Below are 20,478 nucleotides of genomic sequence, written 5' to 3'. Positions count from 1 at the left end.
TGCTCATACTCAAAGCTTCACGAAGCTTCGTGAAGCTGGGAATACAAGTCTCTCGCTCAGGGGTTTCAGGTTCGCTTTGGTTGTCAGGATAAGTGGAAGGTTCTTCTGGGACAAAGCAATCATTGTTTTCCTTCCTTTTGACTTCTCAAAAGCCCTGGAAATTAAATTAATTTACTGAGGACTTCCCTGGTGGCTCAGAGGGTTAAGTGACTGCCTTCAATGCAGGAGACCTAGGTTTGATCCCTGGGTGGGGAAGAGCCCCTGGAGAAGGAAATGTCAACCCACTCCAGTATTCTTGCCCGGAAAACCCCATGGATGGAGAAGCCTGATGGGCTACAGTCCATGGAGTCACAAAGAGTCAGACACGACTGAGTGACTTCACTTTCACTGCCTTATCTATTATCGTTGACCTGAGAAGCTATTTGGTATAATCATCACTATAGCGTTTTATAGTATACTCAGTATAATCAGGTAAAACGAAGAGAAAACCCACTGATTTTAGTTTCACTACTCAGTAAAAGAGGCTTCCCAGGTGGCTCCGTGGTAAAGAATCCACCTGTAATGCAGAAGACTCGGGTTTGATCCCTGGGTCAGGAAGATTCTCCGGAGGAGGTCATATTAACCCGTTCCAGCTTTCTTGCCTAGAGAATCCCATGGACAGAAGGGCCTGGCAGGCTACAGTCCATCCAACTAAAGAGTTGGATACGACTAAAAGCAACTGAGCACGAACCTCAGTAAAGAGGTTTTTTTTTTTTTTTAAGAAGATTGTTGGTTTCCCTGTATCTTGATTTTAGCAAAGACTTTTACTGCCCATATAGGTCTCCACGTAAATAAGACCAGCTGTCCTGTCACTGGACATATTTGGACTTCCCTGGTGGCTGAGACAGTAAAGAATCTGCCTGCAGTGATGGAGACATGGGTTTGATCCCTGTTTTGGGAAGATCCCCTGGAGAAGGAAATGGCTACCCACTCCAGTATTCTTACCTGGGAAATTCCCATGGAAAGAGGAGCCTGGCAGGCTATAGTGCATGAGGTCGAAAAGAGTCAGACATGGCTAAGTGACTAACACTACTTTTTAGGATGCTAACATATCAATATGTGAAAGCAGTCTGTTGACTGAAATAATGTGCATGCATGATGTAATTTTTAATATTTACTGGCTCTGTACTGGACTTGGCAAGGTATATAGTGTGCTTTGAGGCTCCTTCCATGACCCTGTCCTGTTAAACATTATTTTTTAGTAACTGGTAGAAAACGTGGACGTAGTAATCATCAAATTTAGAGGCACCAAGTGGAGAAACATATGACAAATATAAGACCAAGATTACCTTGGCCAGCTCAGAGTATTCAGCCAAGACTAACAAAAAGAAATCTCACCAGGTTAAATGTTAAATCCTAAATTAATTCCAAAAAAACACCTGCATAGTCTCAGGGGCAAGAAACTTGGCTTGGTAGTAGCTCAAGTCAGGGTATGTGAAGACAGATAATCAACTGTTAGCTGAATATAAGACAGTGGAAACAGAGGAACTAAAAAAGAATCCCTGACTTGGGCTGGGTGACTAAAAGAACAGCATTGTTTTAGCACCTATTGTGTGGAAGTTGCTATTACTGAAAGGAACTGCCTGCGCTGTAACAGGCAATGATCAGATCATAGCTATTGTTCTAAGAGGGACATTAATAAAACAGGGAGTATAGGAAGTAATTAGGAGGGAAGGAGTATAATAAATTGCTGGGAAGGCTTCTCAAATGAGATAAAATCAAAGGAAACAGGATTTAACCTGGAAGAGTAGAAAGTAAGAAGGAAGAGAGTATTAGCTTTAAAAGTTTGCATAATAGTGCTCCAGTGGTTAAGATTCCACGCTGCAGGGGGCATGGGTTCAATCCCATGGTCAGGGAACTAAGAGCCCATATACAGTGTTGTTTGTTTGGTCACTAAGTTGCATCCAACTCTTTTTTGATCCCATGGATTGTAGCCCACCAGGCTCCTCTAACAAGAGTACTGGAGTGGTTGCCATTTCCTCCTCCAGGGGATCTTCCCAATCCAGGGATCAAACCCACACCTCCTGCATTGGCAGGTGGATTCTTTACCACTGAGGCACAGAGGAAGCCCCCTGTAGGCTTGGTGATTTCCTAGATGATATGGCAGGCTCAGGGCAGCCTCCCAAGAGAGCCAAGTCAGAGATAACTTGGCCCTTCTCCCTCTGCTATCCTCACCCACCCCCACTACACTCAGAATTTGCCCAGTATCACTTTTAACACGTTCTGTTGATCAAAGCAAGTCCCAGGGCCAGCCCAGATTCAAGGTGAAGAAATGGACTCTGTAGACTTAAAAAGAATATTTGAGCTGTGTTTTATTTGGTGGAAATTTTTAGGACTTCAAGCCTGGAGGCAACATTGCAAGAAATTCTGAGAGAACAGCTCCAAGGAGACCAGGTGGGGAGCCAGGTTATATAGAAGATTTGCAACAAAGGGCAGGTAATCAGAACATCAAAGGAAAGAAAGGTGAGATATTCCAAGGTAAGGAGTTTAGTGCGTTTCTGTGTATGGGAAGATGTAGGAATCTGGGCTCCCTGAAATCATTCCTTTGTGTGTACCTTAGATATAGAGTCAGTGTCCTGTGTTTTCTCATCTTGAGCTTCCTCAGGCTCATCATGGGGCATGGCTGCAGTCTGATGGCTGCTATATGGCAGGTATTCTCTCCTTCTTGAGTCCCCTCAGGGCTGATCAGCTCACCATTGGTGGTGGCTGCATTGGCTGGTGACTATGACATCCTTGTTTACTGATACAGCAGGAAATATTCCATTTCTCAACTCCTTCCATCTCTGGATTGGAGGAGCTGCAGAGTCACATTCAAAGGAGGAGCATACTAGGTTGGCAGGAATCTGTGGTCATGACACAATCTACCGTAGTGCTCGAATTCACTCAACTTGTTAATGGCTAAGCCAGCGACTGAAACTAGGCCTGCCTGATTCTAAAGGCCACATGCTTTTCGCCACACACACACACACACAACTCTACCCATTCCTTGGGGTAGATCTGTCCTGCATGTTGCATCTGCCATAAATAACTTGGGCAAACCATGAATCTGACATTGAGGTATATTTCAACTCAACATAAGAAATGACTTCCTGACAACTAGAGCTTTCCATAAATTGATGAGTAGAGATAGTGGATTTTTTTCACTGCTTAAAATATTCAAGCAGAGACTCTATAAATAGTCTGGGATGTTGTAGAGAAGATTCATGAACTGAGTGATGGAGTGTAATGGCTGAGGACCTCCAAGCCTCTTTCAGTGTTTGTGTTCCATGATGTGTGGTAGAAGGTTCCAAAATAGGATAACTTGGAAAACAAAAGCAAAACTATTACCTGTCTACTTTCACAGCTGACTTCTCTAAAGGTCTCTTAAAACAGTAAGTTAAAAATGAATATCTTAATAGATTCAGAAAAAGCATGATAAAGTGGAGCATCCATTCATGATAAAAAAAAAAGAAACAAAGAGCCCTGGTGGCTCAGCTGGTAAAGAATCCACCTGCAACACAGGAGACCCTGATTCGATTCCTGGGTCGGGAAGGAAGTTCCCCTAGAGAAGGGATAGCCTACCCACTCCAGTATTCTTGGGCTTCCCTGGTGGCTCAGATGGTGAAGAATCCGCCTGCAATGTGGGAGACCTGGGTTCAATTCCTGGGTTGGGAAGATCCCCTGGAGGAGGGCATGGCAACCCACTCCAGTATTCTTGCCTGGAGAATCCCCATGGACAGAGGAACCTAGGGGGCTATAGTCCATGGGGTCACAAAGAGTCAGACACAACTGAGTGACTAAGGAGAGCACAGCAGATCAAAAATAATTGATAATTCCTTGAGAGCCCACCTCATGGTTAACAAGTAAACATAAGAATCTTTCCCTTTGAAACTGGCAATAAAACATAAACTATCACAACTGCTATTCAATATTGTTCCAGAAATTCTTGACAGTAAAATAAGGCAAGATAAGGAAATAGAAGGATCAGAATAGGAAATATGAAAGTCATAATATGAGGGGCACCCGAGGGGAACTCGGGAATGTTACCATTGTGACTCTTTGTTGAATTGCACACTTGTGTTCTGTATGTGTATTTTATTTCACAATTTAAAAGGTTTTAAAAGTGTCCTATAAAGATGTAGGCTTTATAAAGTGAATCCGCCTGTGCTCTGAAGCAGATTTTTTATTTTATTTTTAATTGGAGGATAGTTGCTTTACAATGTTGTGTTGCTTTCTGCTGTACGTTAAAGTCAATCAGCCATAAGTATATGTATGTGCCCTCCCTCTTGAACCTTCCTCCCACCCTCCGTCCTGTTCCACCCCTCCAGACTGTCACAGAGCATCAGGTTAGGCTCCCTGTTTTATACAGCAACTTCTCACTAGTTATCTGTTTTACACATGGTGAATTATATATTTCAATGCTACTCTCAATTCATCCCATCTTCTCCTTCCCTGCTGTGTCCACAGGTCTGTTCCCTGTCTGAAGCAGGATTTTTATTTGTTCCATGCCACAGGAGCACACTCCACAACTTGCTCTTAGGATTTTGAAAGAAAATCAGTTTTTATCCATGCCTCATACATGTAATTGATGGTGAGGAAACAAAGCAATGTAGTTGCTATGGACTGACTGAGGCAAATAGAAAGTTTGCAAACCGCATGCACTGCCATGGAGCTGTGACCATACCGGGCTTTCCCCAGACAGACCAGGGAAGGTGACACACACTGCCCTCCATGAGAGGCCAGCCTGCCTCCCATCATAGCACCCAGAGGGCCAGGTATTCCCCCTCTTTCTGCTGTAGGTCCCAAGACATGTGGGCATGTGACCCAGGCTCTGCCAACCAGACAGTCTTGCATCCGATCTTGAGGGGGTGTCTAAAGGCATGAGGATGTCAAAGGTTATTGATGGCAGTGGTAGGATGGAGGCTCCTGGGGAGTGAGAACAAGTGCCCAGGAGCAGAAGTTCACCCTGAGAGGAAGCTTACCATGGCATGATTTTGGCGCTGCATTTGGCCACTTAACCTTTCTTAAGTCTTAACCCCTTTTGTGAGTCAATTTCCATTCTTCTCATTGTTTCTATAGAGTTTGAGATTTTTAAACTGAAGTGGAATGGGACTGGATTTTTCATTACCTTTGGGCAGCTAGAAAGCTATGCTGCTGCTGCTGCTGCTAAGTCGTTTCAGTCGTGTCCGACTCTGTGCGACCCCACAGATGGCTGCCCACCAGGCTCCCCCTATAGGATTCAACTAAAAGGTCAAGATAGAATAGGAAGGGGACTTTCCTGACGGTCCTGTGGTTAAGAATCCACCTGCCAGTTCAGGGGACATGGGTTCGATCCCTGGTTAGTGAAGATGCCGCATGCCGTGGGGTAACTAAGCCCGTTCACCACAACTACTGAGCCTGTGCTCTAGAACCAGGGAGCCGCAACTGCTGAGCTCACATGCTGCAACTAAATGAAGTTTGGTTTAGGTGCACAGCAGTTTAGTTTAGGTACACAACAATAAAAGCCACTGCAACGAGAAGCCCACACTCTTGCCACTGCTAGAGAAAGCCAGCAAGTAACAAAATAAGACTAGCACAGTCGAAAATAAATAATCTTTTTATAAAAAAGAGGAATGGGAAAGGGAAATTCTACAAAGTACTCATGAAGGCAATGCTTAGAATAAAATAGTCTCTGTATGATTATCAATAGACCGCTCTGAAATTATGTGCTGTGGAAACATAGAATCAGGAGAATGCTTTGAAATAGCTTTTGTGTTTATAGTACAGAAAATTTCTTTGTGTTCATAGTACAGAAGAGACACAAACACTGATCGCACTTCCAGCTCATTTTCCTCAGTTAATACCATGGCCCTACCCGATGACAAGGTGAATGGGAAGATATGTCCCCCATGTGTCCAGAAGGAGAGGAGGACTGAATACAGGTGAATATATTCATAGCTGTTGCATTATAGTCAATAATAATAATAAAAACACAACAAAGACTTACAGTTTCTAGTTAAGGCGGGTTAGATCATTTGAATTTAAGTTCCCCCTGAAGACAACAACTTTAAATGTTTTCTAGAAAGCATCAAAGAACTGACAAAATTGGAAAGAATCATCAAGGGACAACAACCCACTGGAGAGGGAAGCGGTCCCAAATGCCACTTTTCCCATGAGGGCCTTTGCCCGTTCTGAAAATGTGTAATTTGAATGTTTACAGTCACACAGGGAGAGTGGACAGAAGACAGAGCCTGAAGGAGGATGTTGAGGCACATGATGTCACTTTCTAGCTCAGAAACTGCAGCATATTACCCACACCAACCACATGCAGTTGGTTTCACAGAAATATCACAGTTTCTCTTGATCCTGATTATCCCAGTGGGTCCTGAGCATCACCTCTGTTCTAGTCTCCATTTGGAGCCAACGTGCTCTGACAGTCATTTCCCATTCAGACTTCACTTGTGTTGTTCATATGCCTTGGAGGCTCTGCCAGCTCCCTTTAGAGACCCTACTGCTCACACCATCCACAAAACATCTATCGTCTTATGATGAATCCATGTGGCTGAGCCACAAGGCACCCAGCTATTTGGTCAGACGTCATTCCAGGTATTTCTGTTCATTCCAGGTATTTCTGTAACAGGTGTTTGGATGAAATTAACGCTGAGGTCGCTGCAGTTTGAATGGAGCCAGTTGCCCTCCAGAATTCGAGCTGACATCGTTGAGTCAGTCAAAGGCCTGAATAGACTAAATGGCTGACCTTCCCCTGCACGAGAGGCATTTTCCATCAGATTGCTTTAGTTTTGATGAGTTTTCACATGTACATGCCTGTGAAATCGACATAATCACGACAGTGAATCCACCTCCCCCATAGTTTCCTTTGTGATCCCTCCCTCTCTGCCTCCCCAACCTTCCCATTCATTCCCATAACCACTGATTTGCTTTCTGTCTCTACATTCATTAGCATATTCTAGAATTTTTTGCAGCTGAAATCATATAAAAGCACTGCGTTTAGTAGAGCCTCTTAAACTCAGCACAGTTATTTTAGGATGCATTCATGCTATTGTGTATGTCAGTTGTTTAGTTGATAAGTCGTGTCAACTCTCTTGTGACCCCATGAACTCCTATATAGCCCACGAGGCTCCTCTGTTCATGGGATTTTTCAGGCAAGAATATGGAGCGGGTTGCCATTGCCTTCTCCAGGGGATCTTCCCGACCCAGGGATTCTCCAGTGTCTCCTGAACTGGCAGGCGCATTCTTTACCACTGAGCTTCCAGGGAAGCAATGTATGTCAGTAGTTCATTCCTCTTTATTACTGAGCAGTATTCTAGTCCACATATCCATGGGTTTATTTCTGATCTCTCTAATTGGTTCTCTCCAACTCTGTTGTTCTTTTTCAAAGTTGTATTGGCTCTTGGAGGTCCTTTGCATTTCCAAGTGAATTTAGTTTTATGTTTTATATTTTGTTACAGTGCAAAAAATCATTAAAGTTGCCGATGGAATTATATGTACTTATCAACTGACCTTTTTTTTTTTTTTTGGCCTGAGCAGCATGTGAGATCTTAGTTCCCTCAGCAGGGATCAAACCTGTGCCACCACAGTGGAAGCTCAGAATCTTAACTGCTGGATTGCTAGGTAAGTCCCTCCAAGTGAATATTAGAATCAATTTTTTAATTTCTGTAAAAATGTCTGAAGAAGTTAGCTTTAACCATATACATGGGCAGCTGATTTTTTACAAAGGTACAAAGGCAGTGTAGTGGAGAAATGACAGCTTTTCCAACAAATGATGCTGGAAAAATTGGATATTCATATGCAAAAAAGTACTTGTTTTAAAGAACCTGGATCCATATTTCATACCAAATACCAAAATAATTGAATTGTATGCCTAAATTTAAAACAAAAAGGTATAAAACTTTGTAAAACAGAAGAAACAGGGACATCCCTAGTGAGCCAATGGTTAAGAATCCACCTGCAGGGGACACAGGTTCGATCCCTGGTTGGAGAACTAAGATCCCACATGCTGAGGGGCAGCTAAGCCCACACTCCACAACTAGAGAGTCAATGTGCTAGAAACTAAGCTCATGCAAGTTCCACTCGAGAGACTCCAACCTTCTGAGCCCCCTATCAATCCTGGGAATGCACTCTCTCCCTCAAGGCAGGCCTTGTCCCTCATCACGCCCCCTCTCCCTCACCACTTCTTTTTTTTTCTCCACCATGGAGATCCTTCCTAATCTCTTCTTGAAGGAGCTGGAAACAATATTGGCTTCGCTTTCCTGCAGATAGAAGGGGGACAAAGACATGCTGAAAAGAGTCCTTTTCTTCAAGATTTTTTTTTTTCTTAAAGATTTTTAAGATTTAAAAATGAGGACCATTTTTAAAGTCTATTGAATTTGTTACAGTATTTTTTATGTTTTGGTTTTTTGGCTGCAAAGCATGTGGGATCTTAGCTTCCTGACCAGGGATCATCCCCACACCCCCTGCATTAGAAGGCAGAGTCTTAACCACTTGAGCCCCATGGGAAGCCCCCCCTTTTTTGTTAACTGTAGTGTAAGCCTGACAGCTGGCTTTTCTTCTGTAATGCAAGTGCCTGACTTTGTTTTTGATGGTTGAGGGCCTCCATCTCAAAGATGGCTTTCTCCCTAGATACATTACCAGCCACACAGGACTGAATAAAAAACCTGGTCATGCTCCCCCCAACTTTGTTTTAGAGATCTTTGTTGACTGACTGTTTGGGCCTCCCTTTTTTTCCCTCTTTTCACACTTTAAATTCCTGCTGTTACAAGTCTTTTGTTTGTTTTTCGGGGTAGGTGTGGGAGGATTATTGGGGGTCATTGCTTTTCTGGTTTTTTGGCCGTGCTTTTCAGCATGTAGGATCTTAGTTCCTCAACCAGGGATTGAACCTGTACCCCTTGCAGTGGAAGCTCAGAGTCTTAACCACTGGACAGCCACAGGAGTCCCTGACTTTTATGTTTCAAATTCACTAATAGAGAGCAAGTCCCTGACATAAATCACAGCAGGATCCTCTATGATCCACCTGCCAGAATACTGGAAATAAAAGCAAAAATAAACAAATGGGATCTAATTAAAATTAAAAGCTTCTGCACAACAAAGGAAACTATAAGCAAGGTGAAAAGACAGCCTTCGGAATGGGAGAAAATAATACAAATGAAGCAACTGACAAACAACTAATCTCAAAAATATACAAGCAACTTATGCAGTTCAAGTCCAGAAAAATAAACGACCCAATCAAAAAATGGGCCAAAGAACTAAATAGACATTTCTCCAAAGAAGACATACGGATGGCTAACAAACACATGAAAAGATGCTCAACATCACTCATTATTAGAGAAATGCAAATCAAAACCACAATGAGGTACCACTTCACACCAGTCAGAATGGCTGCGATCCAAAAGTCTGCAAGCAATAAATGCTGGAGAGGGTGTGGAGAAAAGGGAACCCTCTTACACTGTTGGTGGGAATGCAAGCTAGTACAGCCACTATGGAGAACAGTGTGGAGATTCCTTAAAAAATTGCAAATAGAACTGCCTTATGGCCCAGCAATCCCACTGCTGGGCATACACACCAAAGAAACCAGAATTGAAAGAGACACATGTACCCCAATGTTCATCACAGCACTGTTTATAATAGCCAGGACGTGGAAACAACCTAGATGTCCATCAACAGATGAATGGATAAGAAAGCTGTGGTCCATATACACAATGGAGTATTACTCCGCCATTAAAAAGAATACATTTGAATCAGTTCTAATGAGATGGATGAAACTGGAGCCGATTATACAGAGTGAAGTAAACCAGAAAGAAAAACACCAATACAGTATACTAACACATATATATGGAATTTAGAAAGATAGTGATGATGACCCTGTATGCGAGACAGCAAAAGAGACACAGATGTGTAGAGCGGACTTTTGGACTCTGAGGGAGAGGGAGAAGGTGGGATGATTTGGGAGAATGGCATTGAAACATGTATACTATCATGTAAGAATCGAATCGCCAGTCTATGTTCGATGCAGGATACAGGATGCTCGGGGCTGGTGCACGGGGATGATCCAGAGGGATGATATGGGGTGGGAGGTGGGAGGGGGGTTCAGGATTGGGAACTCATGTACACCAGTGGCGGATTCATGTCAATGTATGGCAAAACCAATACAGTATTGTAAAGTAAAATAAAGTAAAAATAAAAATTTAAATTAAAAAAAAAGGAATCTAAGAGAAGCATAAGAAAAAAATAATAAAATAAAGAGCGAGCCCATGAAACCTTAGGTCCTCAGCTTGGACCCCAATAAAAGCAGACCTCAAGGCCTGGGCCTTCTGACTATCCACAGCCTCACTGTATGACTCCAGGTATGCCATGTAATCTTCAGAACCTTTTCAAAAAAAATCAGCAAACTTCTTTTTCCCCAAAGTTTCCTAATGATTATTGTGGATGGCTTCTTGCAGCCACAATGAGAACCACAAGGGCTGATCTTGTCATAACATTGGTTTAAGCTGAGGTGGGCATAAAACAATGGGATTTATTTCAACCATCTAGGGAAGAACCTCGGGATAAGGTTTGGAACTCTCCGGGGAATCAGGAAGTCTGGATGAAATCTGAATCACAGAATGCTGGAGTATAGAAGATAAGAGAGACTGTCCAGCTGATTCATTTGATACTAACTACCTACTACCTCTGCATATAAGTTAAATAAGCAGGGTGACAATATACAGCCTTGACGTACTCCTTTTCCTATTTGGAACCAGTCTGTTGTTCCATGTCCAGTTCTAACTGTTGCTTCCTGACCTGCATACAGATTTCTCAAGAGGCAGGTCAGGTGGTCTGGTATTCCCATCTCTTTTAGGTCATATCTGAATGGTCTAGCGGTTTTCCCTACTTTCTTCAATTTGAGTCTGAATGTGGTAATAAGGAGTTCATGATCTGAGCCACAGTCAGCTCCTGGTCTTGTTTTTGTTGACTGTATAGAGCTTCTCCATCTTTGGCTGCATAGAATATAATCAATCTGATTTCAGTGTTGACCATCTGGTGATGTCCATGTATAGAGTCTTTTCTTGTGTTGTTGGAAGAGGGTGTTTGCTATGACCAGTGCATTTTCTTGAAAAAACTCTATTAGTCTTTGCCCTGCTTCATTCCACATTCCAAGGCCAAATTTGCCTGTTACTCCAGGTGTTTCTTGACTTCCTACTTTTGCATTCCAGTCCCCTATAATGAAAAGGACATCTTTTTTTGGGTATTAGTTCTAAAAGGTCTTGTAGGTCTTCATAAAACCGTTAAACTTCAGCTTCTTCAGTGCTACTGGTTGGGGCATAGACTTGGATAACTGTGATATTGAATGGTTTGCCTTGGAGACAAACTGAGATAATTCTGTCTTTTTTGAGATTGCATCCAAGTACTGCATTTCGGACTCTTTTGTTGACCATGATGGCTACTCCATTTCTTCTGAGGGATTCCTGCCTGCAGTGGTAGATATAATGGTCATCTGAGTTAAATTCACCCATTCCAGTCCATTTTAGTTCGTTGATTCCTAGAATGTCGACATTCACCCTTGCCATCTGCTGTTTGACCACTTCTAATTTGCCTTGATTCATGGACCTGACATTCCAGGTTCCTATGCAATACTGCTCTTTACAGCATCAGACCTTGCTTCTATCACCAGTCACATCCACAGCTGGGTATTGTTTTTGCTTTGGCTCCATCCCTTCATTCTTTCTGGAGTTATTTCTCCACTGATCTCCAGTAGGGTGTTGGGCACCTACTGACCTGGGGAGTTCCTATTTCATTATCCTACCATTTTACCTTTTCATATTGTTCATGGGATTCTCAAGGCAAGAATACTGAAGTGATTTGCCATTCCCTTCTCCAGTGGACCACATTCTGTCAGCTCTTTCCACCGTGACCCGCCCATTTTGGGTTGCCCCGTGGGCATGGCTTGGTTTCATTGAGTTAGACAAGGCTGTGGTCCTAGTGTGATTAGATTGACTAATTTTCTGTGAGTATGGTTTCAGTGTGTCTGCCCTCTGATGCCCTCTTACAACACCTACCATCTTACCTGGGTGAAACACCAACTGGAATCAAGATTGCTGAGAGAAATATCAATAACCTCAGATATGCAGATGACACCACCCTTATGGCAGAAAGTGAAGAGGAACTAAAAAGCCTCTTGATGAAAGTGAAAGAGGAGAGTGAAAAAGTTGGCTTAAAGTTTAACATTCAGAGAACGAAGATCATGGCATCCGGTCCCATCACTTCATGGGAAATAGATGGAGAAACAGTGGAAACAGTGTCAGACTTTATTTTTTGGGGCTGCAAAATCACTGCAGATGGTGATTGCAGCCATGAAATTAAAAGATGCTTACTCCTTGGAAGAAAAGTTATGACCAACCTAGACAGTATATTCAAAAGCAGAGACATTACTTTGCCAACAAAGGTCCGTCTAGTCAAGGCTATGGTTTTTCCAGTGGTCATGTATGGATGTGAGAGTTGGACTGTGAAGAAGGCTGAGCACCAAAGAACTGATACTTTTGAACTGTGGTGTTGGAGAAGACTCTTGAGAGTCCCTTGGACCGCAAGGAGATCCAACCAGTCCATTCTGAAGGAGATCAACCCTGGGATTTCTTTGGAAGGAATGATGTTAAAGCTGAAACTCCAGTACTTTGGCCACGTCTTCGAAGAGTTGACTCACTGGAAAAGACTCTGATGCTGGGAGGGATTGGGGGCAGGAGGAGAAGGGGACGACAGAGGATGAGATGGCTGGATGGCATCACTGACTCAACGGACGTGGGTCTGAGTGAACTCCGGGAGTTGGTGATGGACAGGGAGGCCTAGCGTGCTGTGATTCATGGGGTCGCAAAGAGTCGGACACGACTGAGCGACTGAACTGAACCTACTACCTACCTGCCTTACTATCCTAGTAAGAGCTAGGAGAAATCAGCTTCTGTTAATGATCATCGGGATTAGAAATCCGGCCCAAGGAGGGCTGTCCAGGAACCTTTAAGTCCCTGCCAGTAGCAGATGGCAGGTGCATCCCTGGTGGGGGGAACCAAGCAGCAGAGGCATCGTAAAGGAATTCACTCCCCTTGAGGCCATGGCTTCTCATTCTTAGCCTTTTTTGTAACTAGAATAGAAACTATAATTCTTGTATAATTAAAAATTAATATGTGGGGACTTTCCTGGAGGTTCAGTGGTTAGGACTTCATCTTCCAGTGCAGGGGTGTCTGGTTCAATCCCTGGTCAGGGAGCTAAGATCCCACATGCCTGCCAAAAACCAGAACATAAACAGCAGAAGCTGCATTGTAACACATTCAATAAAGACTTTGAAAATGGTCCACATCAAAAGAATCTTTAAAAATTAAATTTTTAAATCATGCATACATAAAACAGTGTTTGCTCAGTTCAGTGTTACCAGGCAGTCATGTCAAACCCATCTTAAAGAAAAGGTAATACTTATGATTGAGATCTCACTAAGAAAAATGGGAAATGCGACTGAAGGATTGCAATTTATCTTTTATTAACACATCAGAAGTATCTAAATAGTTCCATTACATGGAATTTGGTACCTCCTTGGGCACATTGTCAGCTTGAGACTAGGACAGAACATTGTAGAGAATCAGTTCAGAATGGTACATCTGAAGTACCAAGACACACCAAAGGAGATCAGACAACACCTGCATTTACTTGATGAAATTCTAAGAAAATGGACGATGGACTTAAATGATCAAACAAATGCTTTGGAATGTTTAGAAATTGAATTGAAATCCCAGACATGAGACTTTAGACTCACATTCTATGATGTATTTTGATAAACATTTCGGAGAGTCTTACATAAGTGACTTATTGAAACTGCAGTTTGCAACTAACTTTGCAACTAACTTGTAGTGATCTAGGTTCCCACAAATCTCTGATCTAGAAAGCATGTTTGAATCTAAATATGCTTTTAAAAAGCATTCCTGTGAGGTTTGTTAACACAAAGAAAACTGTCCATTTATGCATTAACCATAATCAAGTATTGCAGTGGTTGTACTAGTTTGGAACAGTCTAATTCAACTACCGCGTCATCAGATAGTGATAAACAGTACTATTGTAATGACTGTCTACAGAAAGGCTAATGGGAAAGTCCCGACTGATGGATACAAGCAGTAAGGGGCATGAGCATACCTGCTATTACCCACCTGTGCAATGGACAGGCTGTTCTGAATGGGCAACTCGTACTGGGTAGTGTTTTGCCTAAGCTAATTGCTATGAATGTGCCACAGTCACTATTTTGGATAAATTAGGCTTTCAAGTCTTAGCTAAAGGTTTAGAAAAATTCTCTTATGCAGTCTCGCTATCCCCACAGTTAGATATTACTAGCAGAGGTTAGTTTTAACTGACACTAACAACATCTAGAAAAGTATTTAAAGTGTGCAGTGTGTGTGTGTGTGTGCGTGTGTGTGTGTGTGTGTGTGTATGTGTATCTTTAATAAGCTGCTAAGATCAGTGATTGTCTGTCTGGTTCTCTCTTTAATGTATCAGAGTGGTGTTGCTTTGCCTGTAATCATGTCCACTTGGTAAGAACTATTCTCATCTGAGGATTTCCCAGGAGCCTCAGAGGTAAAAGAATCTGCCTGCCAATGCAGGAGACTCAGGTTCAATCCCTGGGTTGGGAGGATTCTCTGGAGAAGGAAATGGCTACCTACTCCAGTATTCTTGCCTGGAAAATCCCATGGACAGAGGAGCCTGGCAGACTACATTCCATGGGATCTCAAAGATTTGGATACAACTTAGCAACTAAACAACAACAACATTCCTATCTAAATGGTCCTGAGAAGCTTATGCAATGTCCACATTCAACCAAGTTTGTGAGCCCTGGGTTTCGCTAGCTTACGTGCAATGCTTCTCATTTTCTTTCCTTGCTGCAAAGTACAAGAGGCCATTGGCACTCATGTCAAGAATCCTACAGGCCCACATTGTATGTTAGTCACCTTCCTGCCTTTCAGTTAGTGGGACAGCCTCGCCAGCCAGCCCCTCACCTCTGTGCAGTTCGGTTGCTCTTGACATACTTCTACCACACACACAGTAGTTCTCCTAGAGCCATGCTGATCAACTGAGGTGGTATTGCCTCCAGGAGATGTCTGTCCGGGTCTGAAAGCACTGTGGGTTGTCACAATATGGAGGGAAGTTGCTGTTATCTAGTGGGTAGAGCCAGGAATGCTGCTAAGCAACATATAGTACACACACAGTCTCCCACAGAAAAGAATTACCCAGCCCAAATGGTCAACAGTGCCAAGATTGGGTATGTGCCTGCCCTAATGGGATTATTGAAAAACAAATACTTGGAGTATTTATAACCATCATTAGCACTTTTGATTGGGATAGTCAGATATATTTCTAGAATTCTCTAGAAATCCTTATAGAAATGGTCTGATCTGCATAGCTTCTGTGGCAGAACTTCTTTCACTTTACAAATGAGTTTGGGGCTCAGTATTTATAGAACCCATGAGAATCTCAAGGCTTCCCTGGTGGCTCAGATGGTAAAACGTCTGCCTGCAGTGCGGGAGACCAGGGTTCGATCCCTGGGTTGGGAATATCCCCTGGAGAAGGAAATGGCAACCCATTCCAGTACTCTTGCCTGGAAAATTCCATGGACTGAGGAGCCTGGTAGGCTACAGTCCATGGGGTCGCAAGGAGTTGGACATGACTGAGCGACTTCACTTCATGAGAATCTCAAGGGCTCTTTGAATATTTCAGCTAGAGTCTGCTTCACTTTGCGTAGGGTATTCGGTATTATTTGAGATTTTGAGACTTCAGAGGTCTGAAGGAGTATTTAAAATCAGCTACCTCTTATTTTCATTGTTATACAAGTTAATTTTGGGTTTTCTATCACAGCATTTAAACTTTGTGAAAACTGAAATATAATCAGATCAATGGAATTTCACCAAAAGTCTCCTTGTGTGCCTTCCCATTCAGTCCCAGTCACAAAGGTGGCTACTTTCTGATTCTTTTTTCCACCACAAATTAGTTTTGTTTGTTCTGGGGCTTTATATAAATGAAATCCTTTGGTTTGTACTCTTTTGTGTCTGGCTCCTTAATTCAGCATAATGTTTTAGAGATTTATCCACCTGTGTGAAAATATTCTCCTGTTGATGGACATTTGGGTTGTATTATTATTATTATTATTATTTACTATTTAGTAAAAGCTTCTATGAGCGTATATATAAAAGTCTCTGTATGAACTTGAATTTTTATTTCTTTTGGGTAAATGCCTAGAGTGGAGTTACTAGATCATACAGTGGTGTAGGTTTAACTTCATAATAAAGTACTAAACAACATTTTTAAAAAATCAGCTTCATCTTATCCAATTACTCCTCCCTGTGCTAGGCACAGTTACAGGCACTTTCATATATTATCTCATTTAATTCTCACCACAAACTTTCCAGGTGAGGCATTACTAACCCCATTTTACAGATGAGGGAGTGGAGGCCTGGAGAAGTAAAGACTTCCTTGAAGTCTTGCAGCTGGTAAATGATGAAACAGAGACACAAACCCAAATCTCAAAGTCTTTCCTCTTTCTAGGATGTGATGCTACCTCCAAGGGACTACTGAATTTTTTTTTAACCATAGAGCAAACCTATCTAAGTAGCATGAAAGAGAAAGTACATGGGAAATAACTAGAAATAGCTTCATCTCAAAGGTGGCTACATGACACCGAGAGTGATAAATATCTGCTTCCCTTCTTGGGTTCAGACAGAGTGGCTTTAAAAGGTTATACAGGTTATTTCTACAAATCTCCCATCACAGAGATAATTCAGGCAAAGAAGAAACCAGATCTTCTTGAATTTCCCAGAAAAGTGAAGGGGAAATGACAGTGTGCATTCCTTAAAATTTTCAGGCTCCAACTGTCCCCCTTGCCCCCCGCCTCTGACCTGAGAACCATCCATCAGCTCTACCTTGGAATATATGTGTCTGTCAGTATCACGCATTATTCTAGTTTGGCAAGATCTCACCCAGTTGTTTTTTTTTTTTTTTTTAAGAATAATAAGGAAATACGTCTTATGGGTCTATTCTATGAGTTGTATAATATTTAGCTCCAAAGTGCCAATAGCCCTGACTTTTTTTAAATGAGATTTCAACACAGAACCTGAGTCAGATCAGGAGGCCAATGTGAGTTTCACTTCTGGACACGATTCATCTTTGAGGCACCAGCTACTATTACATGAACAGGATTTGGGGGACATGTAGATATGATATTTGGGAACCCAAAAGTGTTTGTCACTCTGTTGCATCTGACTCTTTGCGACCCCATAGACTATAGCCCGCCAAGCTCCTCTGTTCATGGGATTCTCCAGGCTAGAATACTGGAGTGAGTTGCCATTTCCTTCTCCAGGGGATCTTCCTGATCCAGGAATTGAACCCAAGTCTCCTGCATTGCAGGCGGAATCTTTATCTCCAAAACACTAGAGAAACCCAAAGGACACCCAAATTAGTGGATAAAATCTGTTGCTGAAGTTCTGGAAGAACTCCACTGTGCTGTACCAGCCAGTGCCCCTGACATGGTTCAACGTAGGAAGCAGATGTCAGAACCTCCCTAATGGGAGAATGCTGCTTCTGTTTTTCTGGATGTAACACACATCCCCAAATTTCATAGCCTGGGGGTTGGTGTTGAGCCTCTGCACATTCTAACACATGTTAAAGCCCCTCGTTTTTCTCTTAGGCACTTTATACATTTATGACACATGACATACTCCAAATACCACCTTGTGATTTAAATTCTTGTTTGTCTGATATAAAATAACAGGTGTCAGCAGCTCAGATCATGGTACCTGCTGTGCGACTTTGAAATTCCAAAGGTTTTCTTCTTTGGGAGATTTTTTTTTTTGCAATTTCAACTCTAAAACTCAATTATCCTGAGCTTTTTCCAAGGAGCCCTATAAAACCCCAGATGTCCTCTCAGAACGGAAGCGGCAGTCTGTTTTCATCTCTTTTGAAGCAGCCACACACCAGCATTAAGGAATGATCAGGATACAGAGAGCCTGCATGGCTATGTTGGTCTAGATTATAGTACTATTCATAAACTACATAGATTTAAAAAAAAAAAAAAAAAAACCTCCCTAAAAGCTTAGTCTAGGTCATGATTTCCTCAAAATCAGACAGCTGCTTCATCTGCTCAACTTGCATAGAATGCCTCCGGAGGAGTTTCTTTTTACTTCTCAAGTCAACTCTCTTTGGTGAGCTTGGAGCGACGGGAACCATGGATTTTAAGCCACTAGCAAGTGGAGAGGAAGGTTTGCTGCTCACTCTAATATCCGGAATAGGTGGGTTCAGATTTACATTTAAAGGTGGGAGGAAGCCAGGCCTGGTCTGAGAAATTCGGTCCAGGAGCAAGGTTCCAGAACCTCGTCTTTCTAGAAGATGGGGTGGCCTGCGGCGGGCTGAGTTGGGTGACGTGCTGGACACAGCGTCCAGGGACTCCCTGGAGCCTTGGAAGAGAGAAAGGTGGGAGCTGTTGAGCTTCTTGCGATCCAGTGGACCTTTGCCTGATTCTAGGGAGATGGGGCTGGGCAGGTCGGCCCCAGGCTGTAACTCTAAATCATAGAGATCATTCTCCAGCCGTTTGAGGGTCATGGCATCTTTGAGAACAGAGGGACCAGCTGGGCAGATGCCCACCTTCTCTTGGTCGATAGGGAGAGTACTTCTTCTGGCCAGACGTGGGTGGGGAGCCTGAGTCTTCTCATAGGCTGCCTTCCATGAGGCCGGTGCTGAAGAGACCGGGATCTTCACCACCTGTTCCGTGACCATGTGGACGAGGCTGGCATCTTTGCCATCAATGCTGCTGGTTCTGGATAGGGGGCCCCTTCTGGGGAAGGATACATTACCGATGCTGTTGACCTCGCCATCTGTGCCCGCGCCGTGGGTCTCGTCCTGACGCACACAGGAGGCAGCCAGCACGGATGGTGCCGTCAGGCCCCAAGGCTCAGACTGGAGCCTCTTCAGCTGAGGCAGGCGGGCCCTTTTGAGAGTCCCAACTTTTCGAGCAGGCGACCCAGGTTCATTAAGAGCCTTGGCAGTGTTGCAACTACTTGGATGCCCTGATTGGAGGCTAAAGAAGTCATCTTCCTTCTCGCTGGGTGGAGAGCCCAGGCCTGGAGCCTTCAGTTCAACCTCAGATGGAGAAGCACATGGGGCAGGCAACTGTCTGTCTTCCTCTTTGGGTGAAGGGGGGGCATTCAGATACTGTTTGGTGGTTTTGGTGCCCGAAGATGACTTGTCTGTCGTTATGATAATTACCTCCTTGCCTTTGGCCTTGCAGGCATCCAGAAGCTGTCTCAACGCATCCTTGTCATCTGCATTTATGGCATAAACCAGAGCTGAAGCCCCAGTGCGGTCCTCAAGGCTGGGGTCTGCTCCGTTCTCCAGCAGCAGGGAGACCACGTCCCCCCCAGCTCTTCGGATGCAGGCGTGGATGAGGGCGGTCTTGCCAGACTTATCCTGGATGTTGGGGTCTGCCCTGTTGTCCAGCAGGTACTTGACCATCTTGGACTTGCTGATGCTCTGCTGGTCCACGTGCTTGGTGATGCACGCCACCATGAGAGCCGTCTCCCCCTTGTCATTGCTTTCATTGATGTATGCGCCCCCTTCCAGGAGGAGCCTTGTCAGCCTGAGCCTCCCGAGCCACACAGCCTTTAAAAGTGAGTTTCCGTCCGTCCTCAGTTCTGTGTCATCGTCCATCATCCTGGCTACAGCTTAGGGTCTCTGAGCCACAGCAGCAGTCAGACCTAGCAAAGGAAGAAGACAGAAAAGTGTCATATATTCTATAGCTTTGGAGAAGGAAGTGAAGCCCATTCCTGTATTCTTGCCTGGAAAATCCCACAGACAGAGGAGCCTGACGGGTTACAGTCCACGGGGTCACAGAGTCAGACACAACTGAGCATGCATGCACACTTTCTATAGCCAATCTGAGCAGCACAGGTGTTACAGAGTCTGTATACAGTCATGTCCCAGCCTGATCCCAAGTGATGCCACCTTGCTTGGTTTTGTTTGTTTTGTTTATTTATTGGCTATGCTCGGTATTAGTTGCAGCACATGGGATCTTTAGTTGCTGCATCTGGGATTTTAGTTCCCCAACCAGGGATTGAACCCAGATCCCCTACATTGGGAGCTCGGAGTCTTAGCCACTGGACGACCAGGGAAATCTCTTGCTTGGTTATTTAATTTTTCTGAATTTGCTTCTTCACCTGTAACCTGTCAGGGGTGGGGGTGGTGATAGTAGCAGGCTACCCCATTAAGCCATTGTGAAGATTAAATGGGTTACTGTATATATTAATTAAACAAGTAACCACATGTAAAGCAGCTGGCATAATGTCTAGGAGAGAGTAAGCAAGAAAACATGCAAGCTCTTACAGCATTGACTGTACATTTTTATCACACTGCAGTTTAAGAACCTTTGTCTTTTGTCTGTTGGCATCACTAAGGTCTAAGTTGCCATAAGGAAAG

The 20,478-nt window shown here is 43.5% G+C and overlaps 1 protein-coding gene across 1 annotated transcript; it reads right to left on the bottom strand.

Annotated features, from left to right (window-relative positions):
• Positions 1-18,108: 18,108 nt before the first annotated feature.
• ANKRD34C (ankyrin repeat domain 34C) lies at positions 18,109-19,716 on the bottom strand. The gene has a single exon (XM_068991601.1). The coding sequence runs from the start codon at positions 19,714-19,716 to the stop codon at positions 18,109-18,111; it is 1,608 nt and encodes a 535-aa protein (XP_068847702.1).
• Positions 19,717-20,478: the final 762 nt, after the last annotated feature.

This window comes from Capricornis sumatraensis, chromosome 19 (genome assembly GCF_032405125.1).
Source record: "Capricornis sumatraensis isolate serow.1 chromosome 19, serow.2, whole genome shotgun sequence".
Lineage (NCBI taxonomy): Eukaryota > Metazoa > Chordata > Mammalia > Artiodactyla > Bovidae > Capricornis > Capricornis sumatraensis.
This window is presented reverse-complemented; position numbering and strand designations above follow the sequence as displayed.